The sequence below is a fragment of the Oxyura jamaicensis genome, chromosome 24 (assembly GCF_011077185.1).
Source record: "Oxyura jamaicensis isolate SHBP4307 breed ruddy duck chromosome 24, BPBGC_Ojam_1.0, whole genome shotgun sequence".
NCBI classification, from domain to species: domain Eukaryota; kingdom Metazoa; phylum Chordata; class Aves; order Anseriformes; family Anatidae; genus Oxyura; species Oxyura jamaicensis.
In genome coordinates, this window is record NC_048916.1 from 6,168,028 (window position 1) to 6,194,063 (window position 26,036).

Here is a 26,036-nt window from a genome sequence, read left to right on the forward strand (position 1 = left end):
GTGCAGCCTGTTTCCTACCAGCGGTCTGACAGTGTTTGTTTCTTAGTTTACTTTCTGATTTGTTTCCTCTGTGGTTGGTGATATCCCTCCTTTCCGGCACCCTTGAATTCAACCTGCCTGAAGAACAGACTACTCCAAGTGACACATCGGCTCTGTAAGGCGGTCATTGTCAAGCACTGACAACGTATTCTCATTTTTTTCCAACATACTAGCAAAGGACTTAAAACAGCCTGATTGAGTTGGTATATGGCATCCTTTGTCTTGGAGCAAAGAGAACCTACTGGTCTTTAATTGTTTCTTGGCTTGATCTACCACTCAATTACAGGATCACCATTTTGTTCCTACTGTCTTCTTATTTTAAGTTGCCTTCTGCACAGCAATGTTACCTTACGTTGCTGAGTTTTCTATTTTTACTTGAACAGCTGCATTACTAGGTACATCTACTTGCAGACACGAAGCACAATTCACCTACAACTTATTTTTTTAAATCAGAAATGCAAACGAGGACAGTGTCTGTGGAAACGTAATCCCGTCTACCTCAACTACTGACTCAAGGAATCGTGCAAAGGAAGGTTCCATGTTCAGAAGAACTGTCTTGTTCCTCCTCTCTTCTAGTGAAACGGTTCATTTTTGGGAAACAATTAACCATGTGTCATTACGCCCTGTAAAAAGGAGAGTACTTTCTCTACCACCAACCTTGCCCAATAGCGTGTAGCAGGGAGCAGTGGAATTCATAGAATGGCTTTCTTCATGGGAGAGGTGCTCCAGTCCTCTGATCATCTTTTGTGGCCCTCCTCTGGGCCTGCTCTAACAGATCCTCATCTTTCTTGTGCTGGGGGCCCTGCAGTCTGGGTGCAGAACTCCAGGGGGCTCTCACAGCTCTGTTCTTTCACCTGAAGAGCAGCTGTTTTTTGCTTACTTTTGGTATGTGGAATCGGTCAAACAGTCATCTTCCATCCGTTACAAGTTTACTGGAGGCTTTTATGTGCCGTTGCCAATAAATTGCATTGTTTTATGTGAGACTTTATTTGGCTGAGTACAGGTGAATATAGTCAAACGTGTAAAACTGCCATCCTGTTTTGTTGCTTAGCTATAAAAACTGCCATGGGATGTTGGGAAAAGGCGTGCTGGCTGCTGATCGCAGGTGTGGAGTTCCTCCTGCCTGCAAAGCAGGTTAGCTGTAGGTCTGTTCCTTCAGATAAAGAGATTTATTTTTCTGCTGTCTACAATAAAGTAATATTTAAAAAGGTTGTGCTTGGTGATGACACAATGTTTCTACAATTAAAACTATCCTGAGAAAGGATGTTGGTGGGATCTGCAGCCTAGAGGAAGTGGCTTTATTGTTCCACTTTCAGCCCTAGCACATCAGACAGTTCTTTGTGGAAATGAATAACTTCTTGTCCAGAAGATGCGCCTTCCACTCTTCGCAAAGAGCAGGCTAAATCCTGGGCAGATCTTTCTGGTGCAAAGCTGAATTGCCACCTTGAAGCTAATGGTGTTCTGGATCATAAATGAGGTTGAGCATGGATGAGATCTCTCTCTCCCTTTGCTTTTTGAGAGGAAGTTTTTTCTGTGTACCACTGATGCTGGGGTAGTAAACAATGATTGCTGTGGTACTCCATAGGAAAAGGAAGGATGAAAATAAGCTTTCAGAGTGACTGAGGAGGGAGTGCAAGCTGAAAGCAGCCCGTGCTGTGTGTCCTGCCTGTGTTCCAAGAGGGAGAAGCTGGCCATGATGTGAAAAGCATCCTGGCAGTGGATCTTTTGCCAGTAAGATGCGTGCTTATCTCTGGCCCCTGACAGTACCAGAGGAACGCTCAGCAGACTTGGTGTTGTGATACCTCACCGGGACAAGACCCAGCCTATGGGACTTGCTTGCACTGCTTGTTCTTGAACTGGATTCCTAAAGAGAAGGGAGCACAGGCTGCAAAAGGGTTGCTTGCCAAGCATTTCTGTGTTCTTGACATAATGGTTGATGGCTCAGTCTGCTGTGGCGAAAGGAGTCAGACCCAGCCACGTCTTGTACCTGGACTGTCTTCTTCCGAAGCTGCGTTCCCACCACGTGCTCCCAGGCAAATGCATCTGCCGTTCTCACCTCTGTAGCAGTCCCTTCTGCCTCGTGATTTGTCAGTACCCTCGATGTAGTCCTCAACTTCCTCTTGCGAGTTAAAAGTGACCACCAAACTGAACTTAAATAAGAGACCCGAAACCAAAGACTGTTATGTTTTCCTTGTCTTGCACGCACAACGTTAAGAACATTTAGCATCTGATTAATTCAGAGGCTCCAAATAAGTCACTGAAGAGCCCTTTGTGCAAGAGACAAGTTGGCTGCCCCAGAACACACCGGGTGAGTAATTTTTTGCTCTACATGATTTTTTCTTTTTCCTGAAAAGATTAGGGAGACATCGAAGTGCTCCGAATTCAAATCCTGTGTGCAAAAGTAGGAAAATATGAAGGCGATGTGGTATCTACGCATTTCTTCTTCAGTCCCTTTAGTAAAGTCTGTTATCCTGTGGAGGGATTTGGGTATGATATAATATATAACAACAGTCTGGGTTGTTGGGTGCTGTTTTCAGCTGGTGCACGCACAGCACCTGCTTGCTGCTGCTAAGGGAGAGCCTGCAAAAGTTTGTTCCAAGACAGGACCAGAATTTATTCTGAGAAATAGGGTAAGAAGTCCAGGAAGGATTTGATGGCAAATAAGAACCGGAGCATCAGTCACGCAGCAACAGAGAACCTTTGAAGTTCTGAGTGTACATATCGTGCACACAGTGCTGAGGGAATTTAAAAGCCCGGTGCAGTTTTGATTCCTGGATTGAGGGTAGTTCTGGGGAAGCATATCTCTGGTGGAGTTCTACAGCTTTTGGCAGCATAGCTGAACAAACAGGAGGAGAGAAGTAGGCTGCTCAGGCCTGCTGCACTGAGGCGCAGTATGCGAGCTGAGCATGGATTGTGCTGTGTTTGTAGGTCATGTGTGCACAAGTGCGGGTTATGCAGCAAATTGTGTCTTGGCAGCAATGCAAACAGCGTAGTCAAACCACACAACTCTCCCCTCCACCTCCACAAAACCCAGCCCCCAAACAGGTCATGGGTTTTGAAAGGCACATTTGAGAGAATTACAGAAGGCTTGCTGCCACTTTTAAGGATTTTGTTTGTGGAAGGGGAGGATGGTGAGAAGCAGAGGTGGTTTTGCGTCACGGACTGTAGGCAGCGACGCCATGTGCTGCCTGCAAAGCCTTTGTGACTGTTTGCTAACCTAGAACAGAGCCATGCAGCTAACTCGGGGCCTGCAATCTTGTCTGAGCCTGCAAGAGTGTTTCTGAGCTTCCTTCTCTGAGAAAAATGTATTTAGAAAGAGAAAAGGAGTCAGGGAAGCAAGTCTGGCCATGAAAAGAGACGGAAGTTTAGCAGGGGATCAGCAGTGACAGGGTGGAGGCACTCACTGCACCCTGCTCACTGTTGCTGATCCGTGCTCGCTGTTGTGCTGCTGCACAGGGCTGGCACGGCCCCTCACCACCCTGCAGCCCCTGCCAGCCATTTGCATGCGGTGTTATTTTCACTCTCGGTTCTGTAGGGAGTGCAGGGGGTGTGGGTGCTGCCTCCAGAAGCTTGGTGCCCCCAGCTGCAGGGCCATCGCTGTGGCTTTCTGCTCCGCAGGGCTTAGGGGAGCAGTGGATCTCCAGGTGGCAGGAGAAGTATCAGGTGTTCGCCTTATGTATTTCCTCTGACTCCTCTGGATGGTTTCTTGGGGTGAGCAGCTGGGACCCTTCCCAAATCCAAGCTTTCGTGAAGCTGGTCTAGAGGGCCTCTGGCTTTCGCAGTGGAGGAAAAACGAGAGAAGTAATGAGATTTCAGATATGATTCATCTCTTCTTGGTTTTATTCCTGCAGCAGAAGCGCCTGTATTTGAAAAACATGTACGGGTAATGGCAGCCTAAGGTCAAACAGTTGCAAGTGCGGGCTCTCCAAGCTGGAGGGTTTTTCTCCATAACGCCTTGCCCTTAACTGTGTTTACCAGTTTTGAACAGGCATAGCTTTGAACCCTGGAGCAGAGACCCAGCGAGCAGCGGGGTACTGCCTCTTACCTGCCTGCTACCCGTGCATGAACACTGGCTAGCACGTTCCTGCTGGTGTCGGGCAGTTCTTCCTTGGGCTGCAGGATGTCTGCACGGTATAGAAGGGAGGCACCAACTTAATTTGGAGAGACACGCAGCAGGTCAAACCGAATACAGTGGCAAAACATGGCACTATTTGGATAGACCCCAAAAGGTTCTAGCAGAACTCTTCGCGATGTGCAGTGCCCTGGAGCAAGGAGGTTATTTCTAGGGTAAGGGGCTTGTGATTATGGGATCCATATTCACACTTGTCTGAGTCTGTAGGAGAGAAAAAAAAAAAATCCCACTTTTTTTTAGCATTTCACATTATGAAGATCTCAGCTGAGATGCTGGGGACTCGACCCCCAAACCACCGGAAAGATACATTAGGGGAAATGCAAAGGTATTTCAGGCTGAGCCCTCCCCCAGTCTCTTTCTGTCTTCCTTTCTAGGGCTCAGAGCAGTCTCAAACCAGACACATCTGACATCTGTGCTTCACTGAATTGCAGGCTCCTAGCTGGGACGGTGAGAACTCTGAGAAGCTGAACATCCAGGGGAGCACAATCGTGTCCGCCTCCGAAGAACTGGAGGAAGTCTTTTACTAACCCTGGGATCCAGCTCAGTTGTAAGCAGTCGGTGTCCTTCCCGAGGGGAGTCTGGTGCATGTGTCACCTCTGCTGCTCCGCTTGGAACTGGATGAAGGTGATGTTGAGCCTGACTCTGGTGCTGGTATTGCTGGGTAAGCTGTAAGTCCTGGTGGCTTTATCTACCTTGCCTGCTTTCCTCTCTGCCTTTGCTGAAAGACCTCTTCTTTCCTCTCTTTCTGCTGTGAGAACCTCTTGGGGCTTTGCAGGTACGCAGGGCTGGGAACATTAAGCATACCCATAACTTCCCTGGTGTCTGCATGCTGCATATTTCCTTCCTGCACAACTCCCATATATATATATAGGCTTGGAATTGCAGCAGCATCCATCATCCCTGTGTGGAGGCCTGTATTTACTCTAAGAGGCTCCAAGGCTTTGAAAGAAGTAAAACAGCTTTACCCAGCATAAGTACAGGGAAAGGTTTCCAAGCTATTGATTTTGGCTCTGCTCAAGGCAACTGGCTCGCTTGGTCTGCTGCTGGCAAACATTGCTCATATTTGGCTCCACAGCTGGTCAAGCCCAAAAGAAACCAGTTTGGGAAGCTGTAGCACTTTGCATTTATTATTTACAGGGCATCAGACAAGTACTTGGTGCTTTGCCAGGGCCCAGCCCTTGGTGGCTCGTGGAAGGACTGAGCAGAGTGGCTAAGACACCAGGTAAAACGTACCTGCCTGAGTGGCTCCCAGCTGAACCAGCTCACCTAGTCCTGGACAAACGAGTGATAGAGACTCAGCTGTTCTTGCTGCGTTCTGCTAATGCTTCTCTCTCTCCCTTGCAGCTGGCAGTGCTTCCCTCCCGTAGCATTTCCACAGCTCTGCTCTGCCCTGTCTCGCCAGGCATGCAGGTGCCTCGCTCTGTTGCCATTTTGATCTCGCAGACTTGGGGGCATGGAGGCTTTCTCATGACAAATTTAAGGAGCCTTTTCTGCCCTGCTTGTTTCCCATTCCTAACACGTGATTTGTGCCCCCCTCACCCCATGACAGCAACTTCTTCATGCTACTTTTGTCAGCTCTGTGCTTTCTGATGTTCCTCTGTTTTGTTTTGGTTTGCTTTTGTTTTGTTTTCCACTGCCCCACTTCTCTAGAAACCCTTAGTGGTAGTTATGTGGCCAGATGCATTCAAGCCGAGGTCAGGAGCATGTGAGCAAGAGGTAAGGAAGCCAAATGGGCAGGTTGTGAAAGGAGGAACTGAAATTCATGTGAAGGGGCTGAGTTGCCCCTGGCCTGTTGTAGATGAGAGTGGCACTGGTTCTCCCAGCCAGTGACTCACAGGAGCAACCATGCAGGAGCTGCAGCCTTCGGCTCCGAGACACAGAGGGCTGGGGTTGAGCGACAAGTTCTGAGGTGCCTTCCCCACTTCCCTTCTATGAGGCTTGTTCAGTGAGCGCAGCAGCCCTTGGTGTCTGGTGGCTGGGAGGATGTGCTGCCCCACATCCCAGGCACGCCAGAAGCAGGGGTCAGGGAGAGGCTTTGACTGCAGGGCCTCCCTGCTGTGCTCCGGACTGGTCAGTGCCGCTAGCCCCGCGTTTGTCTGGAGAGGAGACGCCTATGGGGACAGGCAGGCTGCACCTGGCTGTCCTCCCCGGACTCATCCTGCTGTCCTTGTGCCTGGCAGAGAGATGCAGCGGGTCGGCTGCCTGGGTGTTCACAGAGCCTCAGCTTCAGGCCAGTGCTGGGGACTCTGTCCTGCTGCAGTGCCTCCTCCGAGACATGGCAGACAAGAGCTGGACGATGGTGAAGGTGGACTGGCTGCATGTGCCAGGAGCGGGCACACAGAAGGTGGGTCAGGACCAGGGGGTTGGTGGGGGACAGAGGGGGGCAGGCGGCAGGGGAGGGTGAGTGAAGCAGCCCTGCTGCTCTCGGGAGGCTTTGGGGAAGCTGTCTGGCCCCGGCTGCCACGGGAGGAAGGTTCCCCATCTGCCAGCTGTGTGCTGCTGTGCCCCAGGCTGCCGGGGAACCCTGGCACTGGGTGCTGTGTCCTGGGGCTTTCCAGGAGGATGTGGGTGTAGATGCGCTCTTGTGCGTGACGAGTGCTGCACGGGGGGGAGAGGGAGAGACTGCAGACCCTGCTCTCGAGCAGGGAACGCACTTAGGGCAGTGCCCTGTCCCCTGGGCTCCGTTCACCTGAAGCTATCTGTGTCCCGGCAGGAGGAGATGGTGTTTTATTACTACAGCAACTGTAGCATCTCCGTGGGCCGTTTCCGGGACCGGGTGCAGTGGCAGGGGGACATCTCCCGCTGGGATGGCTCTATCCAGCTGCGGGACGTGCAGGTGAACGACAGCGGCAAGTACCTGTGTGAGATCCGGCTGCTGCAGCAGAGCAGCATCTTCAAGAACCACACGGTGCTGCACATCAGCCCCATGGCACAGAGAGGTATGTGTCCTGCACTGCCTCCCCTCACTTGTCACCCTTCCGACCCCTGACAGAGGGGCTACAGAGGCTTCCAGAGCTGCCACCACGGTTCTTGCGTGGTAGTGCCAGATCCCTGCGGGTACCAACCCCTGCCTTGGTGTCTCCCCAGCAGGTCAAGGCGCAGTGAGTGCCCAGGGCTCTCCGGTCCTGGGAGACACCGGGCTTTGGTCTATGACTGTGGGCTGTGGCTCTGTGGCCGTCGTGTTGGCATTCCTGGCAGGACGCACCCTGAGGAAGAGGTACTGACATGAGCTTTGGGATATGGGGCTCAGCAGACCACCTCCCTGTACCTCTCCTGCAGTTTCCCCTGTCCAGGCACCCCCCTGACCTGCTGGAGCTGCAGGGAAGCAGACGGCCCTGCTGGGTGCTCCTGCCCCCGAAGCAGGGTGTGGGCTCCTGCTGCCCTCTAGTGTCACGCTGCCCTGCCCGGTCTCCCCTTTTCTCCCAAAGCTCCTGGGCTTTGTGCTGCTCGCAGAGCCTGCGTCCTTCGTGGTGGGGGCCAGCTTTGGGCATTGTGGACAGGAGGAGCAGGTAATGTGTCCTGCCTGAGGTGACACCAGTGTTGCTTTCCCTCAAGGTCTGCAGCCAACACGGCCCTGGAGAGGACCAGAAATGAAGGCAGCAAGGACAAAGCCAAGGTGAGAGCTCAGGCAGAGCCAAGTGGAGGAGAACACGGCTCTCCTGCCCTGGTGGGGGCACCTCCACACCTGGTGGGAACCAAAGAGAGGGAGGTGCAGTGAGCGAAGGGGAGGGATGGGACAGCCAGCACTGCGAGGCAGGGGCTGAGGCTGTCCCCACGTGAGGCCACCTAGGCTCCCTGCTGTGCCACCGACTGTGGCTGGAGGTTGGAGTGAGCCTCAGGTGACACCACTCAGTTCAGTACCCGGTTAGGGGGAGGCATGGATGCAGGGATGAGTTAATGCTCCTACAGCGTTAACTGGGGCTGGGGACAGGTTTGTCCTCCCACAGGATGGCTGCAGCTTGCCTTGGCTGCGTGTCCTCAGGGTGCTCCTGACATGGGGTGGGTGCTACGGGGCACAGGGCTGCGGGAGGGAATCCTGTGCTGGCTGTCCATGAGGTGCTGCGGTTGTTGGCACTGACCAAACGACGGGTTAGAAGGCTCTCATCCTGCTCTCCCCCTCACAGGAAGGGATTTACTGCTCAATGCCCGGAGCTGAGGTACACAAGGCTGAACAGGACACAGGGAAGAAGAGGAAAGCTGAGGAGACCTACATAACCATGGTGAGGGGGGAGCAGCTGCCCCAAGTTGCTGCAGGCGCGGGCAGGGGCTTCCTGCAGCTGTAGGGTCTTTCCCCTGCAGTGTGGCCTAGCCACAGCCTGACCTTCCAGCAGCATCCCTTGTCCCTGCCCACTCCAAATGGGCCCTGATGCCTCTGAGGGACTCACGGCCTGTCTCCTTGCAGCACCCCTCTGTCTTCCGTGAGAACGGCATCTACGTGGAGCTGGCCAGGAGGGTGATCCCAGCAGAGTGGATGGAAGAGGGCAGATGGGATGACAGACCAAGTGAGAACCCCTACAGCAGACCACAGGAGGCCCTTCCCTGTCCCCCAGAGAGCGAGGAGTAGACGCGCTGGGGGATGTAAACTCCTTAACCAGCTGCGTGCTCAAGACATCTTTGTTCCTTTGGTGGGCCAGCATTATGCTGCTGTCAGCCCTTCCTCTATGAAGTGTCTCTGCTTCGCTCTTATCTCCGTGCTGGAGCTGCTGCTGGGGCTTGTCCTATCCCCGTTATCTGCAGCGGGACCAAGGGAGATGTGCCTGTCTCTTCTCCTGCTCTCTGGAGGGGGACACCGAGGGCACAGCCTTCACTCTCCAGCTTTGATCCCAGCCCGTGCTGCTCCGGGACTAGAGATAATGAACTCCAAGGAGAACCTGGTGGGGAAGGAAGGGGGAGATGCAGTGGGAGCCGTGCAGGCGTGCCAGTGATATCTTCTGAAAATAATAAAACTCAGCGAGGCCCAGGGGGTCTTCCCTCTTTCTGGCTTCCTTTAACCTCCTGCTTAAATGTGTGGTGGTCAAGTGTGCCGAAACCAGCCTCGCTGTGGGGAGCAGTAAGGTGAAATGGGCTGAGAAGGGGGTCCCTGTGCAGCAGGAGGGAGCTGCCTGGGCTGTCCTGAGCCCCCCTGCTCTACCCTGGCTCCACAACAGACGGAGTGGAGCAGGCTCCCCCCATGCATCCCACTCACCCATGTCCCCTGCGCACCCCTCTGCTCACAGCCCTTCCTGGGCCTCGCTGCCCTGCACGGCGTGAGTCCAAGAACCCCTCCGGGGCCTCCGGGGCCACCGTCTTGGCATGTGCTGGCTGCTGTCCTGGCCCTAAAGATAGCTGCTTGACACCTGCAGGTGCCGCGCTGCGGCTGGGGACCCCCTCCCTGGTGCCGGCTGGCACACTGCAGCACCGCTCTGCACTCCTTGCTTCTCGTCGACACCCTGCTCTCTTTTCCCTGCCTGAGCCCGAGCAGCCGGGGCGCAGGAGGAACCGGGGAGCAGGGCTGGTTTGGGGGCGCTGGGGGTGCCCCGTGACCCCCTGCTGCCTTTGCAGGGAGGTGGGACCTCTTCCAGCACGCTCTGCTTGTCCCCACAGCCTGGGAGAGCGTGCTGGGTGTGCAGTGTGTTTGCTCAGCAGTGTCTGTGTTCACCCTGCTGCTTCTCTGGTGGTTTCCCCTCCTGCATGCAGAGCCCCCCTGCATCCCTCTGGCCTCTCCCTTGTGCCCTCCTTCCCTCCCTCCCCAGGGCCCCCACATACAGGGACCTAGATGTGCTCTGGCTCCAGGGCATCCCTCACCTTGCTCCTCACTGGTGCTGCCCCAGCAAACCGTGTTGTCCTGCAGCCCCCGGCACCAGGACTAGGCAGCCAAGGGGCTGCTGTCACCAGCGCTCTGCTCCCCATGAGGCCCCATGTGGGCTCCTTGCCCTGTCCTCAGCAGCTTCGACCCGGGCTTGGACTGCTTCCACTGAGGCACGCTGCCTGGGCTCCTCGGGATCCTGTGCTCTGTCAGGGCCAGCCCAGTCCCACTGCTCTCTGCCCAGCTCCAGGAGAGCATTTCTGGGGTCCCTGGGCCCGGCTGGGCTCTCAGGAGGGGGAACTGCTGCGGGGTCACCAGCCTCTGCCTGGCCAGGAGTGATGCAGTGCTTGGCCCGGGGGGTATGGGGGGCTGCAGGGGCTCACAGAAGCCTCCAGGGTGAGGTCTGTGCCGTGGGGGCTGCCTGGGGCTCTGTGTTCCCCAGGGGAAGAGGAGCACTGCTTGCTCCAGCAGCAAACCTGCCCACCAAGAAGGAATCCCAGCGGAAACCCGCTCCTTGGCCACGCTGTGAAAGGCGCTGAGGAGCTGTTGGGTCCCATCGAGGGGGGGGACAGAGCCCCTCAGACACAGCCCAGGACCCGAGCCATGCAGCCTCGCGGGGCAGCGTCTCGTTTGCCTTGTGCTCGGGGAAAATTTTCCTGCCCTCCCGCTTCCCGCGCCGCCATCCGCCAACCACAGCATCGAGCGCTCCTCGCAGCCCCGCAGCGCTCCGCCGGCCATGTTGTGGGAATAAGGCAGCTCTCGTCTCCCATGTCCCCGGCAAACGGCCCGGCCGTTCGGAAAAAGCCAAACCCCCGCCACCCCCGAGCCCTCTCCCAACACTAAACTCCTTCACAATGAGCCCGGAAGCCTGGCTCCCGCAGCCCACCCTGTACCTCACTGGCCTCAGCTTGCTGCTCTTGCTGGGTAAGTGCCGACCCGAGCGCTGCGGGCACCTGGCTGCCAGGGGACAGCGCCCAGGCTGGGGAGAAGCCCCTCTCCCCAAACCCTGCGAGCCCCTCCTGCCCCCAGGGAAGGGGGCGAGAGATGCTGCCCTGCAGGGATGCGATGGGACGGAGCTGGGCTGCTGCTGCTGCCGGGCAGGGTGGGGGGCACACACGGCAGCAGCACCAGCCCCTAAGAAGCCGTGCGTCCCGCTTGCCGCTGGGTTTGCAGGGGCAGGCCTGGATGGTGGCGGGGGGCTGCGGGGGGCTCGCGGACACCCCTCGGTTCGCTGCCGGGTCCGGGCGAGCAGGGGGGAGCCGCGTGCAGCCCGGCCCCGCAGCCGGCAGCGTGTGTCAGCAGCTTTGGGGGCCGCATCGATCGGGGCGCAGGGACGTGTCGCCTCCTGGAAGCGCTGCTCGCGCCGGCCTGGGGCTGCCGGTGGGCTGCTTTGGTTTTAGGGGACGTGGGGGGATGGAACGGGGAGCAAAACGCCCAGCGAGGGCTCCTTCGGAGGCTGCGGGTAATTTTAGCTGCCAGGCCCCCGGGGGAGCAGGGGGGGAGCGTGACGGCTTTTGGGGCTGCACAGAGCACAGGACGCAGCCTGGGCAGTCGGTCCCTGGGGGTTTCTTTCGGCCCCTTATTTTGTCCCCAGCTGCTGGGGTGCCCCAGGTCCCAGAGGTGGGACCCCGCAAGGACCCCCCGGCTGTGGTCCAGCAGTGCCCCGTGCCCGTGCACAGCCCCTGGTGGCACTGCGGAGCCCAGGATGCCCGCTGAGCTCCCACGGGCATCTCAGCGCCCTGCCGAGCACCCAGAGCATAGACACAGAGCCCAGGGCGTAGCACAGGGGCTGCAGGGCACCCAGCAGGGCCATGCAGAGACGCCTCCGACCCCGATCTGCGGGGCTGGGTCTGCGAGGGGGCACCTGGCACAGGCAGATGCCCAGCTCTTCTCTTCCACCGCTGCAAGGATTGCTTGAAAGTGTCCCAGCTGTGTCCAGGCGGCTGGGCTGGGCGCCTGCTATCGCAGGGGGCGTGGGGATGCCACCAGCTCCCATCCCGTTGCTTGGAGCAGCCAAATCTGCAACCTGGAGAAGATTCTTGGGAACCAGGAGCACCTCGGGAAGAAGGTTTGAGAGCGAAGGGCAGAGGTGAGGTCATCTGAAAAGCACAGGCTGCTGCTGTCATCCCTGCCCCGTGGGGTGCCGCAGGGGTGCCACAGCCCCCTCACCCATCCCAGCTCCCTCCAGGGCTCTCTGTCCCCGTCCTGCAGGCTGGCTGGCTGCCCGCTGGCTGCACGGGGCCTGGCTCCGTGGGCAGAGCTCTGGGTGCTGCTTGGGGGCTACTGGAGATGTGGGGAGCCGCAGGGAAGGGGCAGAAGAGGGAGCGGGGCACAGCCCGTGCTCCAGGTGAGCCGCCCTGCCCTGCCGGCGGCACCAGGCACTGACCCAGTTTCTGTGCCGCAGCACGGCCGGGCTGCAGGGACCTCCTCGTGCCCCCCACCAGGCGAGGCTGAGGTTCTGACCCGGTCGTTCCTAGCAGGAGAAGCCCTGCTTGAGCCCCGCGGGGTAGGGGGGAGCATCGCAGCCCCCAGGAGCCAGCCCTGCCTGGAAGGAAACGCGGCGAGCGCAGCCATAAATCTCCCAGCAGCCGTGGCGCTGAGCCCCGGCGCTGATGCTGCATCCAGCCCTTGCACAGCGCTGCCGAGCCTGCGGCAGCAGAGCCTCGTTCAGGCGGCGAGGAGCGGGCTGGGCTTGGAGTCAGCAGAATTTAGAGCTGGTGCCGTCAGCCCTCGCGCAGCAGCAAGGCAGCCTGGCACAGCCTGCAGCTCTCCGTGCGCTGAGGGACGGTGCCAGCACCAGGGCTGTCCCGCTGTTGTCCCCAGGAAGGCTTCCACAGCGCCCAGGAGGGCCTGAAGGGCTCCAGGGCGAGCCCTGTGCAGCCAGCCCCGTGCAGGATGGGGTGGGATGATGGACATTTGTGGCCCAGTTTCACTCATCCACATCTCTGCTCTTGTTCCCCACGCCTGCGGCAGCGCCCTCGGCACAGGGCATGGAGGTGATGGCTCCTGCCACCATCAACGCCTTGAACGGCACCTCCGTGAAGCTCTCCTGCACCTTCAACTCCTGCTACAAGGTGGAGAACAAGCAGTTTTCCCTCAACTGGACGTACCAGGAGTGCAAGAACTGCTCTGAGGAGCTGGTGAGTCTCTCTGGGGCTGGGGACGGGCTGAGGGGTCCCGGGACCCTCTTGGCGCACTCGTGTGGGTCCCTCTGGGTCACGAGCCCCCTCCACGCGTGTGCTCCTGGTGAACGGGAGCCAGCCCACCCTGGGGGCAGTGGGGTGCAGTGTGAGCAGGGAGGGGGGTGCCCGGATGGGAGGGCGAGGGCTCGTGGTGCTGAGCACTGTCCCAACCCGTCCCCGTGCCCGCTGCCCAGTTCCTGCAGTTCCGGACGAAGATCATGAACAAGCAGCTGGACCGCTTCGGGAACCGCGTGGAGTTCACCGGGAACCCCACCAAGTACGACGTGTCCTTCACCCTCAACAACGTGCAGCTGGAGGACGAGGGCACCTACAACTGCTACGTCCTCAACCCCCCCGACCGGCAGCGGGGCCACGCCAGCATCAGCCTCAAGGTGCTCACCAAAGGTCGGTGGGGAGCGGTCCCCTCTCCTGGCAGGCACCCAGGGGTGCCGGGCTGTGCTCCTGGCTCTGCCCGTGCCTCTTGGCTGCCTCGGCGGGGGGCGTCGTGGCCTGACCCTGTCCTGTCTCCCCAGAGCCCCCGAAGCGCGACTCGACGGTGGCCGTCATCGTGGGCGCCTCGGTGGGCGGCTTCCTGGCTGTGGTCATCCTCGTGCTGATGGTGGTGAAGTGCGTGCGCCGGAAAAAGCAGCAGAGGCTGAACACGGACGACCAGAAGACGGAGGAGGAAGGGAAGACAGACGGCGAAGGCAACCCAGACGAGGGCACCAAGTAACAGCCCCCTGCCCACCCCCTCTTCGCCCCTGTACAGCGTGACCCCCTTGATGTGCTTCCCAGAGCAAGGATTTCTGTCTCCCCCGAGCATCCCTCCTTCCATCTAAACGCCAACCCCGCCTGGAGCAGGGCACGGAGAGGAGAAGGTCCCCGGAGCCTGGCCGTGGCCGGGAGCGGGGCTGGCACTGCGCCCTGGGCTGGGACCCGCTGGGCCCCGCTCCTGCTGGGCACGGCCTGGTGCCAGAGCGCTGCACGGGGCCGGGATGGGCGCTGGGGACAGGGTGACACAGCAGAGGGAGGGACAGCGAGGTCCCTGAGCACAGAGGTGGTGGCAGGAGGGGCAGCAGGAGCCGGGTGTCCGCGCCCCGTCCCGCTGCACAAAGCCCCAGCAGAACCCGAGGCGCTGCTGCTGTGCCCGGGGCTTGGACACCGACATCCCCACCCCGAGGTGACCCCGAGAGGTGCCCGACCCTGCAAGTCCCATGTGAGGTGCCACAACCAGAAGCTCGTGCTCCTCAGGGCTGTCCCCACCTGCTCAGAAAGGCCAGATGACGAGCGCCAGCCTGGTCGTTGCTGGTTCTTGGAGCCGCTGATGGCTCCGGGTGCGTAATGGACGTTCCCCTTCTGCCGCTCAGGCTATATTTGGGTCTCAGCATCTCCGCCAAAGATGCTGGGCTGATTCTTTTTTTGTGTGCGTGCTTGTTTCCTTCCTGGGGAGGGTGGCTCTAATGGAAAGTCTGCTGCTGATGTGCCAAACCGCGGCAGTGGGGAGCAGCGGCGCGCAGCCGCTGGGAGGAGGAGGAGGAGGAGGATGTGCAGGGCAGGAGGGGCGCAGCTGTGGGGCCCCACGCAGGACAGCTCCGGCACCCCGAGCAGCCCTGAGATCCCCAAAATGCCTCTCCCAGCCCCCTGAGGAGCCCCGCACAACTCGTAACTGCCATGGCCATGCACTGCCAGCCTGCCCGGCCGGGGGCCCTGCGGTGCCGGATGCCACCTGACTGGGGCCCCCCAAAATCCACAGCCCAGCTCCTGCCCTGCTTGCAGCAGCTCCCTCCCAGGGGCTTTGGACAAGGCCCTGCCTCTCTGTGCCCACGTGGTGGCCTCAGGACATGGCAGGGACCGGTGCCAGCTGGGGAGCACGGGCAGCGAGAGGAGATGGAGGCGACCTGGGGACATGTCCCCTGCTGCACCATGCCCAGGTGTTTCTTGTCCCACTGCAGGCAGGACACGTGGCACAGGGCAGTGCGTGGAGCCCCAGGGGACCCTGTGCCCAGTCTCCTGTCCCCTGCGAGCAGCACAGCCGGGGACAGGGGAGCATTCCTCACATCTCCCTGCACTGCCGTGTCCCCAGCCAGCTCCGCAAGCAATGCCCTCGTGCCCTGGGGATGCCGGGACGCCGTGCGTGCCCTGCTCTGTCCCCAGTGCCCCCCGTGTCCCCTCGCCCCCCCCGGGAGCTGCGCTGCTGCCGTGCCCGTGCGCAGCAGGGATGCGCCGCCTCTTGCCCGCTGTCCTGTGGCTTCCCCCTCCCGCCAGCTCCCCTGCCTGGGGGGCAGAGCAGCGCTGCCTGCGCCCACACGCACACACCACATCGCTTTCCTGCTCGGCCGCCAGCGGTTTTTGGGGCTGCCTCCGGCTCGAGGCCGGGCTGCGGGCGGCTCCTCGGGGCACAGCCGCCGTCCCCGCGGCCAAAGGTCTCCGACTGCCACGTGGCCGGCCCCGCGCCTTTAATTTCGCTCACGCACTGTCCTTGGATTGCAACTTGCCGATGCATCTGTATGTACATAGCTGTACACACCGGAGAGCCTGCAAATATAAATGTACAGGAGGCGCCGCTACCGGCCGTGGCTGCGCTTCTGGGTTTGCGCCTTCCCATGTTTTGTTTTTGCCAAGCACTCTGCTGGTGGTGGTTCTGCCAAAGCCTGATGTAGGATGTTTTTATTGCTCTTTGTACAGTTCAACGAACGAAAGAACAACAAAATGCAAACTTTGCTCTGGATGCTTTTGTGCTGCTGCCTGCAGGAGGGGCAGGGCAGGGCGCCTCTCTCTGGGTGTCTGCCCCCGGGACTAAAAGGCTCCGCGGAGCCCGGGGCTGGGTCCCACATGGGCAGCAGGGCTGCTTTGGGTGCACAGAGCACTTCGTGCTCGGGGGCTGCCACAGAGCCCGATGCTGCAGGGCAGTGCAGGTGCCAGGAGGTTGGCTTTGCTGCCTGAATCCTCCCGCACCGAGCTTCCAGGGTTGCTCCGCTCACCCTGAGCGGCTCCGGCTGCATTGCGGGGGCTCTGCCACGGGCACGGAGCTGGGGTGCCCGCTGCTGGGGGCACGGCGGGTGGTGCACCCACGGAAAGTGCACGGCACTAAAAGAAACTGCTGTGCCTGGCCCAAGCCCTCGTGACCCTGCCTCGCACCTTCTGCTGATGCTCTGCGCACCAGGGTAAGGGCGACAGCTCCGAGCCTCAGCTCATCCTCGCCCCGGCACGGGGCTCCCCGCACACCTCGCCGTGTGCCGCAGGGTGACGCAGCACGAAGCTCCCACCTTCCTCTCCCTGCCAGGGGAAGGGCAGGGTGTCACCTCCCGGGGCTGGTGACACCGTGCTCTGATGGCCCCGGGCTGGGGCTGGGGTTTGTGCCCGGACCTGGCAGGGGAGCCGAGCACCAGGATGGAAAGGAGCCGTGACCCGGGGGGATGGTTTGCTCGGAAGCAATCCCAGCCCTCTGGCAGGGTGAGAGCAACAAAGGACACCGGGGAACCCATGGGATGGCATTTTGGGGACACCACTGGGACAGCTCCTGGCCGCCCTGCAAGAGGGGAAGTGGGTACTGAGGAGGAACCTGGAAAAGGGGAAAGCCTGGGGCAGCCCCAGGGGAGCTGAGGAGGGTGCGAGGGCAGCACCGCAGCCACCGGGGTCCCGCTGAGGTGTCCTCGGGCTGCATCAAGTCAAAAACTTTCTGCAGGGACACGGCTGTCCCCGTGCAGCTGCCCCTGCGGTGCCTCCCGGGTCACCTCTCACCCTGTTTAAAGGGGCTGCAGAAGGGGGACCGGGGAGCGGGCCAGCAGCGGGACGGACGGCTCTGCGTGGGAGAGGGAGGCAGGGGGAGAGGAAAGCATTGCTGGGGGGAGAGCTGCAGGCAAGGGAGGGCCGAGGGCGATAAAGGCAGCCAAGCACTCACCGCAGTCTGCGTGCCCGGACCTCTCGCTCAGCTCCCAGCCCGCTGCTCGACGCACCTGGCCCAGCTCCTGCCGAGTGGCTGACGGCTCCAGGCTGCCGGGCCACCTTGTCTTTTAAAGGTCACAGCCAGAGGACCTTGCAGTAAATATAAGGTGCTGATGGGAAGCTCTGCTCCGGCGTCGCCGCCTCCTCCGTCGGCAGGAGGGCTCTGCCTGCCGCCCCTCGCTCCCAGAGGTTTGGGAGGGGGCCAGGGCAGTCCCTGTGCTGGTGCCAGGGCTGCTCCCTGCAGGATGCTCCAGGGCAGCCGGGGCCAGCGCAGCGCCTGCTGCATTGTGCCAGAGGCTGCAGCCCGACTCTGCTCTGCTCAGCCCTACCCCGCTCCCCTGCCCACGTGGAGGGAAGCAGGAGCCCTCCTCGGAGAGCAGCCGGGCATTTTAACCCTCCCAGCTCCACTTGCGCAAAGCGAGCGAGGGGCACACGGGGGCTCGGTGGCTGCCGTGCCCCCCCAGCAGGCTGCTGGAGCCCACCAGAGCCCACCTGCGTGCTGTAGGTCGGCTGTCCCCTGGGGGACAGCATGGGATCTGTGCCAGGGGCAGACCACAGCACCAGCACCTCCCAGTTCTCCTTGCCCCAGAGCCAGCCGTGCCCCGAGAACAGCTCCAGGACTGATCTGCCAGCTGGTCGGACCCCCGAGCCCATGCGTCCTGTCCCAGCAGGGAGGTGACAGCGTGTGAGCAGAGAGCTCTCACCTTCCTGAAACCAGACACGGCAGCCTTGTGCTGGGCTCAGCAAAAACTTCCCTCTGAGCCGCAGTATCCCCGCGCCGGACATCTCAGCATCGCGCCAAAATCCCCGGTGCCCTTCCTGGCCGCGGAGCGCACGGCCGGCGGGGGAGCAGAGCCTTTCCCAGGCCCCTGGTGGCAGCAGAAGTCTCAGGAGAGCAGCCAGCCAAGGAGACCGGCCAGAGCTGCCAAGTGTGACAGCTCCATCAGGCCGCGGTGACAGGCAGCATCCCGCTCCGTGCCCTGCGGCCGCCGGGGCAGGCCTGGCCCCCACCTGCAGCGGGGGCACACGGCACAGCCCCGGCTCGCTGCCTGCCCCCTGCCTCTGCTGGGTGCTCGGGGGGGAGGCAGGGTCCACAGGGGCTGCGTGGGCTGTGGGGTCACCTTGTCCTGGGGGAAGCTGGGCTATGAGCCTGCCAAGGTTTGTGCCAGCACCCATGGGAGCCCCTTCACGTTGTCTGGCCAAACAGCAAGACATCAAGCACCCTCGCAGGGATGACAGGCATCCCTCCTCCCCTTCACAGCTCTCTGCCGAGCTGCCCCTCAGACGTGGCCCCCCACCCACCCCAATTAGCAAGGCTCCAGCGGCTGCACCGCTCCTCCTCCTGTCTCCTTTGCCTGCCCGCTCGCTGCAGCTCCACTCTCCGAGCTCTATCCATCCCCTGGCCGTACCCAGCACCTGGCCGTACCTGCCACCTAGCTGCATTCCTCACCTGGCCGTATCCAGCACGGCCAGAGCCCTCCTGCTGCATCAGCACTGCTCTCCACGTTGCTCCCGCCGCGGTGGCTCAGGGAAGCCCAGCCAGCTGTGCCGGTACTTTTCCTGCCTCTGCTGCCAGCTCTGCAGCCCTCTGTCCTCAACCCACAGGCACTGCTGGCACCCTCTCGCCCCCCCAGGACGTCCCAGTGCCCTGCGAAGCCTCCTGCTTTCCCTGTCCCTTATCCTTGGTGCTCCCAACCGGCTGGGAAGGAGCTGCAAAGGGGGCAGGAGTGGGGCTAGGGGGTCCCTCGAGCTGCCCTGGAGCTGACACCTTGGGCGTGCAGCATCCCACACGCCCCTGTCCTGTTCAGGGGAGCTGTAGTGCTGTACCCTGCAAGGGGGGGACAGCCTCACCTGGGGAGCCTGGCTGGGACACGTGCCTTGTGCCAGGAAGGGGCACAGCCCCAGACGCGTCCCTTCCCACCACGCCTGGCCTCAGGATGCGTCACCGCCAGCAAATTGCTGCTCCGAGCAGGGGTCCTGCTCTCTAATGGGCCGGGGCGGGAAGGTGCAGCTCCATCCTCGCCCTTCGCATCGCCGGAGGCCTCCATTAGGAGGGCCCCTGCCACCGCCTGTGGGGGTGCGGTGTGCCCAGGGTTGGCTCTAATGGATGTGCCGGTGGGGAGGCTGCTGGAACGAGAACTTCTGCGCAAACAATTACCGGGAACGAGCTCACGGCAGACAAGGGAAGTTTCCAACGCGTTCCCTTTGGCGCCAGCATTTTCTCCCCGCGCCCTGGCTCCGCGTCCTGCTCTGCGGCCGCAGGGATGCTCGGAGCCTCCTCGGGCTGCGGGGGGGACACAACCGAGGTCACCCTGCTGCTGTGCCCGAGCCCAGCCCTGTGTCTTTGGGGGGGCTTTTCCCATTAGCAAACGATGCCGGGGGGGCGACCTGGGGACACCCCGGGGGCGTGCGGGGGGGGGGGGGGGGGGGGGGGGGGGCCGGCGGGGCCGGCGGGGGCGCCCCCCCCCCCCCCCCCCCCCCCCCCCCCCCCCCCCCCCCCCCCCCCCCCCGCGCCCCCCCCCCCCCCGGGGGGCGCGGCGAGGGGCGCGGCGGAGGGCGCAGCGCCGCCTCCTCCTCCTCCTTTCTCCTCCTCCTCCTCCTCCTCCTCCTGCTTCTCCTCCTTCCCCCCGGCCCGGCTCCGCCCGGCACGGCTCGCCCTCGGCGGGGGCGGCCAGAGCCGGGCGCTGCGGGCAGCCGGGCCCCCCCCGCGCCGCAGCCATGGCCCCGCGCCCCGCCGCCGCCTCGCCGCGCCTGCTGCCAGCGCTGCTGGGTAAGGGCCGGGGGAAAAGCAGCAGCAGCAGCAGCATCTCCCCCCCGGGACCCCCCCCCCCGACTCCCCAAAGGGGGGCTCCCCCCGTCCCGGCGCCCGCTTTTTGCCTCCGCCGCGAGGAGCCGGCGGCCGCTGCGCGCTAACGCCATCGTCTCTGCTCCGCAGCCCGAAGCGCTGAGGATAAGTGACTTGTCCAAGGTGACTTCGCAGCAGGGTCCGGGAGAGGGCTCCGAAGTGCCTGCTGCAGCCCCTGCCCTGCCCGCACCCGTGGCTCCCGGCACCCCAGCTGCCTCCTTGCCGGCGCTGCTGCTGCGCCCCGCTTTGCCCCGCTCGGTGCCGAGCGGGGTCCGCTGCTGGCACCCGCCGGGGGATGGCCGGAGGGAAGCAGCCGCTGCTGCAGCACGCCCGCCGACAGGTCGGCCTTTTACAGTGCGTTTTGTACAAGAGCCGTCTGCATGCGCTTCTGCACAGCTCGGGGTGAACCCGCACCGCTTGGAGCATGAGCCCAGCCCGGGGTCCGGGGAGGTCCCCGGTTCCCCTGGGGGAACGGAGGAGGAAGGGGCTTGCAGCCATCCCCTCCCCGCTGCAGCCCCTGGGCTGCTTCCAAGGCACCTGCATCAGCCCTCGCCCACCGCTGCACCCGTGCTTGCAAAGCTCATCCTGGTGCTGGTCCTGGTGCTCGGGGGGGCACAGGGAGCTTGAAACCCAAGGCTGCGTTTGCAGCACTTGCTGTTGGGAAACTCGCTTGAAAGGTGTTTTAGAGGGCATAGTCCTTAAGATTATTCTAAGTGAGCTGGAGATGCAAAAAAAAAAAGATGTGTAAGTACCAGGCTGCCTGCGGGAGCTGGGTGCTGGTCCCTGCTGACAGTGCCCTGGCTCGATGCGGTGCGAGCTGCTCTCAGCACGGGGCTGGGAGAGACTCGGGGGTGCTGGGGACCCGGGAACTGGGGGGGAGATGGGGACTTGTCCCCCAGCATGCTGGGGTGGGCTGGGAGCAGGAAGGGGGGGGATGTCCGTGCTGCTCTGGGTGCTCTGGGACTCCCCAGGGACAGCCAGCAGGCTCCAGGCTGCAGCGGGGAGCTGCTGTCGGTGCCCACGGGCAGGGTTAGTCCTGGCTGTGCTGCCCCTGCCTGGGCTCGGGGTGCTTTCAGCTCCCTTTTAGCCCGTGAGGACAGGAACCTGGGCAGCCAGGCGCGGCTTGCTCTCCGTGCCAGGAGCTCGCATTGATTGTTGTGGGCGATGGAAGTTTTTATGGAGCAGCTTTTTCACGGGCAGTGGAGGCATCCGGCAGCCTTCCAGGTGAACCCGGTGTGCTCGGCAGGGCAGTGCCTCCCAGCCCGGCAGGCTGATGGGCTGCAGGTGAAGCCGAGGGCTGCCCCAAACCTGCGTGGGTGAAGTCTTGCTCTGGGCTCCTGCTGCTTTCTCTTGCCCCAGACGCCCACCCCGTGTGCCACAGCAGTGAGCAGGCAGCCGAGGCTCTCGGTAGCACGGCTGCTGCTCCCTGTCCCTGTGGCTTGTTCCTGCAGGCAGGGGAGGCAGCCCCCGGGCAGGGGCTTTCCCTCTGCATGGGCTGGCCCGAGGGGTGCAAAGCAGGGTGCTGGGGTCCGAAGGGCAGCAGCTTTGGGCACGTGGAAAAGTAACAGTGGCAGGTGGTGTGGCAAGTCGAGGCAGCGATCTGCCCCGCGTTTCCTCTGTGCTTTATTTAGTGGTAACTTATCGCCTCTGTCTTCCTGAGACCACAGCTTGACAGGAACAGGATCTGCCTCCATTTACCCCATGCATGCAATTCAGATTACACTGATGATGATATAACCGGGGCAGGCAGGATTAAAAGTGTCACGAGCCGCAAAGAATCATCTTCCCTGTAAGGAACTGGCCCCGCGCAGCACCCTGCTGGCCCCAGCGTCCCTGCAGAGCCAGGCTCCCTCCTCTCAGCCTTGCTGCAGGCGCCAGCCCCGCTTCCCCAGGACACTGCTGGCCCTGAAGCCCTCCCGTAGCATCCCTGGGGCTGAGCTCAGAGCCTGACGACTGCACGAGCCCTCTGTCCACGGGGAGCAGCTCTGTGGCGCTGGAGGAAGCCTCCGTAGCAGAACACCAAGCGCTCCTTGGTGAAGTTAAGTAACTCTTCCCCTGCAGTGCTCGCGCTGCAGCACTGCAGCAGGGCCCGAAGCCCAGGATGCAGGGCTCTGGCTTGGGCTGCGACGTGCCTGGGGAGCTGCTAGCACCGGCATGTGTGGGAGAATAAATCAGCAGCCGAGGAGGATGCGGGGAGCGGAGCCTGAAGCCGCGGGCGGCTCCTTGGAGTTACAGGGCTGGTGGGGCGAAGTGCCCGAGTCCCCGGGGAAATCTTTGCGGGGAAGGGTCCCCTCGGTGCCCCAGGTCTGGGAGCAGCATGCAGGATGCTTTGCCGGGTTGTTGTGAGTAGGGCTGGTCCCCCGGCCCGGAGCAAAGCATCCCCTGCCCGGAGGGAAGGGATTTTGTGGTGCTGGGGCGGTGCACAGGACCGCTGAGCCGTTCCCCATGGGGGACCCGGCAGCTGTCGGAGGCGCCCTCGGCTCTCTCAGCTGGGCTTGTCCCGGCTCCCTCGAAGCACTGCTCGCTGCCAAGGCAGGGGAGAAGCTCGGGCGAGCTGCATCCTGCTCTTTGAAGGTCGTCCCCCAGCTCCAGCGGGAGGCTGGCGGGAGGGGAGGCTGCTCCCTGTGGCGAGCGCGAGCCCTTCGCCGGGGTGGAGGACGGGCAGGCTGGCGGCCTCCCAGGGCAGAAACACTAATTAGTGCGTGAGCTCCTTGCGTGCAGAACAGAGAGCTTTGCTCAGCTTTCGGCTTTCCACCCACCCCCCCACGCTTTAAGGCTTAGCTGGAGGAGTTGTGGATAACAACTTCTATGATGATAACGCGCATCGGGGCTTTAATTTGCATCCTTATCTTTGGCGACGTTCTGGGTCCCTTTGAATCTGCGCGGTTTTAAGGCACCAAACCGCTGGGTTCCTGCAGGAGCAGGACGTGGGGCTGGGGCAGGAGTGTTTGCCATCCCACGCTGCTGCGGCACAAGGACAAGGGGCCACCAGCGCAGCCCTGCCTTGCTCTGGCCGTGCCGGCGCCGTGCCCTCACGCTCTGCTCCCTGCCAGGTTTGCACATCCTCGCCATCGCCTTGGCCTTGGAGGTGTCGGTGGGGAAGACCAACACCGTGCTGGCTCTGAACGGCTCCGACGTCCTGCTGCCCTGCACCTTCACCACCTGCATCGGCTTCCAGGACCTGGTCTTCACGTGGTATTTCAACTCGACGGAGATGGTGGGTGGCTCGCCGGGCTTTGCCTCTTCTCCTGGCAGGTCCTTTCTGACGTCCCCGCTGCCGAGCAGCGCTGAGGCTCTCAGCTGGCTGCCCTCCTCCTCTCGCCCTCCCTCCGAGCGGGCTCAGCTCTGGGGGAACAGGGCTGTGCAAATAGGGGGACTCGAGCACCCGTGCATGTCTGTGCTTTTGGAGTAAAGCTCTTCTGGTGTTTCTGCTGCCTCCAGGCTCATTTCTTTCCATAAACTGGTCGTAAGTTGGCTGTTCGGGTGCAGGTCCGCACTTAGGGCGAGATACGGTTAGCTTGCTCCTCCTGCGCTTGCTCTGAGATGCTCAAGGCTGGGTAGATTTGCTTCCTGCTGGGCACGCTCTGCTCTTCAAGCAGTTCACAGGAGGGCTGTTGGGAGCAGGTCGGTGCTTACAGCCAGAGGAAAGGGACCTCTCCTGCCCTGGTGCTCTCGCTTTTGCATGGTCCATGCCGTGGCTGCAAGAGGGAGGCTGGCCTGCCGCACCCGCAGTGCCGGGGGCGCCGGGGTCCCCGTGTCCGTGGAGGGCTCGGGGTCCCTCCGAGCCCGCCGTGCCGCACCCCTGCCCCCGCAGATCTACCACGGCAAGATCAAGAGCAAAACCTCTGAGCCCTTCCTGGTGGGCCGCAACCCGCGGGTGGAGTTCGTCGGCTCGACGACGGGGAAGGACAACAACATCTCCATCGTGCTGAAGGACGTGGAGCTCAGCGACGCCGGCAAGTACACCTGCCACGTCAAGAACCCCAGGGAGAAGAACGCGCAGCACAACGCCACCATCATCCTCACCGTGGTCCACAGGAGTAAGTGCCGGCCGGGGTCCTGCTCCTGCGAGTGGCGGGGGTGAGAAGCCGAGGTGCCCCCGGGGCTCCTGGTCATGGTGGGGTGCAGGGTCCCCGGGGGGCAGCGCTGCTGGGACCCCCCCCCCCCGGTCCTGAGGCCCCTCTGCACCTTGTCCCCGGCAGTGGAGGAGACGGACAACACCCTGACGCTCATCATCGTGGGTGTCGTGGGGGGGTTTTTCGGCCTCCTCATCCTCTTCATGCTCGTCAAGAGGGTCGTCCTCTTCATCATCAAGAAGACGCAGGATGGGAAGTGAGTGCGGGCGCCGGTCCCCAGGGGATGCTGCCGGGGATGGGGGGGGGGGGTTTGGGGGCCGGGGGTGTCAGCTGCCGCGTGCTCTCCCCCAGGAAGGAGTGCCTCGTCAGCTCCTCGGGCAACGACAACACGGAGAACGGCCTGGCGGGCTCCAAGGCGGAACAAAAAGCCCCCCCGAAGGCATGAAGCAGCGCACGGAGCCCCGGCCCCCAGCAGGGCAGGGAGCCGGGATATGGGGGGGGGGGGGGGAGAAGCCTCTCCCTTTCATTTCCTTTCCGAACTGCCGACGCTCGAGACACGTTTCTGTTACACACGTGCCTGCAAAACCTGCACCGCTTCTGGGACACGGCTTCGGCTGCCGCGGGGACGGGGACATCCTGCGGATGGGGACGGCGTGGGGACGAGGCAGCCCCCTGCCCTGCCCTGCCCTGCGCCGAGGAAAGCGGGGCCGGGTGCTGGGGGAGCAGCGGGTGCCGTGCGTGCCGTGCACCCCTGGGCGCAGGGCAGGGGGTGGCCGGGGGTCCCGGCGTGCCCGGGGGCCGGGGGTGCGATGAGATTGAGGGGTCTCGTTTGGCTCTGCTGAGCCTCGTGCGGGTGGTTTTGGGAGCAGGGTGAGGGTGCGCGAAACTCGCCGTGGGGACGGAGGTGCTGCTGTGGGGCCGTGGGGCAGAGCCGTGGGGAAGCGGGGCTGCAGGATCGGCTCGGCTTCAGCTCCTCGGCTGGCACCCCGCGGGGGCTGCCGCTCCGGGGTCCCTCCCTGGGCTGGTGTGGGTTCTGCCCTTCCTCATCCTCCCCTCCTGAAGGCAGGGATGCTTTCAGTGCCGAGGCTTAACTCGTTAGGCGGATGTTTTTATATCAGCTTCCCCTGGGAAAAGGGCTGGTTGCATTTCCCTCTCCTGGAGGAAAACTGGCACGGTGGGGCCCTGGCGAGAGGAGCTGGGCCGGGGCTGCCCCTTCCCAGCCCCGGTCCTGCCACGGGCCAGCGGGATGGCCCTGGGGGGGCGGGGGGGGCTCGCCGTGCCTCAGTTTCCCTGCCTGTAAAAGGGGACACCAACAGGGCTCTGCCTCTCCGGGCTCGTGTGAGGCTTCCCTGGCTGCCTGCGAGGTGCTGCAGGGTCGCTGGGGTGCTCAGGAAGCCGGGGTCCTTGCGGAGGGTGCCCACAGCGGGGGCGCAGGCATGGAGCAGCAGCGTTAGGGAGCTGTGTGCCTGTCGGCGTGCTGGGCAGGGGACCCCAAAAAGCCTCCCTGGGCTCTTGAGGAAAGGAGAAGTGTAACACCAAGCAGCCGTCTTCCCACGGGATGCAGCTGGATGTGGGACACCAAGGGGACGAGTTAACCCTCCAGTTCAGGTCGTCCCTTAGGGCGCGATTTGTTCCCTGCCGGTTTCCCCTCCTCTCCTCGAGGCAGGATGGGGCTGCTCCCAGCAGCTAGAGGGGAGCACTGCTCTTCCCCAGCCACAGAGGCTTTGCACCCAGAGGGGAGGTAGGTGAGGATTTGGGGGCAGAGCAGAGGAGGAGGGCTGGGGGCTGCCTCACCCAAGACAGCTGCAGGGCATCCCCAACACACAGGGACACGTGGGGACAGTGGCCTGGGGCAGGTTTCCTCAGCTGCTGGTTAAATGGGAGCTGGGCACAGCCTCCCAGTCCCCCCCTGTCCCGTGGGACCCCCAGGCAAACCGCTGGTTGCTGTGTGTCGGTCTTCCCATCTGTGAAATGGGCACAGCAAACCCCATTTACCTCCCAGGGGCTGCGAGGCTCCCCGCAGTGCTTTGCA

At 62.0% G+C, this 26,036-nt stretch overlaps 3 protein-coding genes and 1 long non-coding RNA gene across 5 annotated transcripts; 3 read left to right on the plus strand and 1 right to left on the minus strand.

Annotated features, from left to right (window-relative positions):
* Window positions 1–1,010: 1,010 nt before the first annotated feature.
* Window positions 1,011–17,654, minus strand: LOC118178042. The gene is made up of 2 exons (XR_004756023.1): window positions 17,040–17,654; window positions 1,011–4,372 (listed from the first exon to the last, which is right to left on the minus strand). It is a non-coding gene; the product is annotated as an uncharacterized LOC118178042 (long non-coding RNA).
* JAML (junction adhesion molecule like) lies at window positions 2,212–9,175 on the plus strand. 2 transcript variants are annotated; one of them, XM_035346197.1, is made up of 8 exons: window positions 2,212–2,347; window positions 4,546–4,832; window positions 6,352–6,515; window positions 6,885–7,110; window positions 7,259–7,388; window positions 7,727–7,787; window positions 8,296–8,391; window positions 8,574–9,175. In XM_035346197.1, the coding sequence occupies exons 2-8, from the start codon at window positions 4,757–4,759 to the stop codon at window positions 8,733–8,735; spliced, it is 915 nt and encodes a 304-aa protein (XP_035202088.1). In that variant the 5' UTR covers window positions 2,212–2,347; window positions 4,546–4,756; the 3' UTR covers window positions 8,736–9,175. The 2 variants fall into 2 exon arrangements, with proteins under 2 accessions (XP_035202088.1, XP_035202089.1); XM_035346198.1 differs by having other exon boundaries at window positions 7,262–7,388.
* Window positions 10,766–15,857, plus strand: SCN2B (sodium voltage-gated channel beta subunit 2). The gene is made up of 4 exons (XM_035346226.1): window positions 10,766–10,880; window positions 12,930–13,096; window positions 13,333–13,543; window positions 13,672–15,857. The coding sequence occupies exons 1-4, from the start codon at window positions 10,811–10,813 to the stop codon at window positions 13,869–13,871; spliced, it is 648 nt and encodes a 215-aa protein (XP_035202117.1). The 5' UTR covers window positions 10,766–10,810; the 3' UTR covers window positions 13,872–15,857.
* A 2,043-nt stretch (window positions 17,655–19,697) lies between the features above and the next one.
* Window positions 19,698–24,595, plus strand: SCN4B (sodium voltage-gated channel beta subunit 4). The gene is made up of 5 exons (XM_035346225.1): window positions 19,698–19,853; window positions 22,982–23,145; window positions 23,743–23,968; window positions 24,131–24,260; window positions 24,356–24,595. Exons 1-5 carry the CDS (start codon window positions 19,802–19,804, stop codon window positions 24,447–24,449), a joined length of 666 nt encoding a protein of 221 aa, XP_035202116.1. The 5' UTR covers window positions 19,698–19,801; the 3' UTR covers window positions 24,450–24,595.
* The last annotated feature ends 1,441 nt before the right edge of the window (window positions 24,596–26,036 follow it).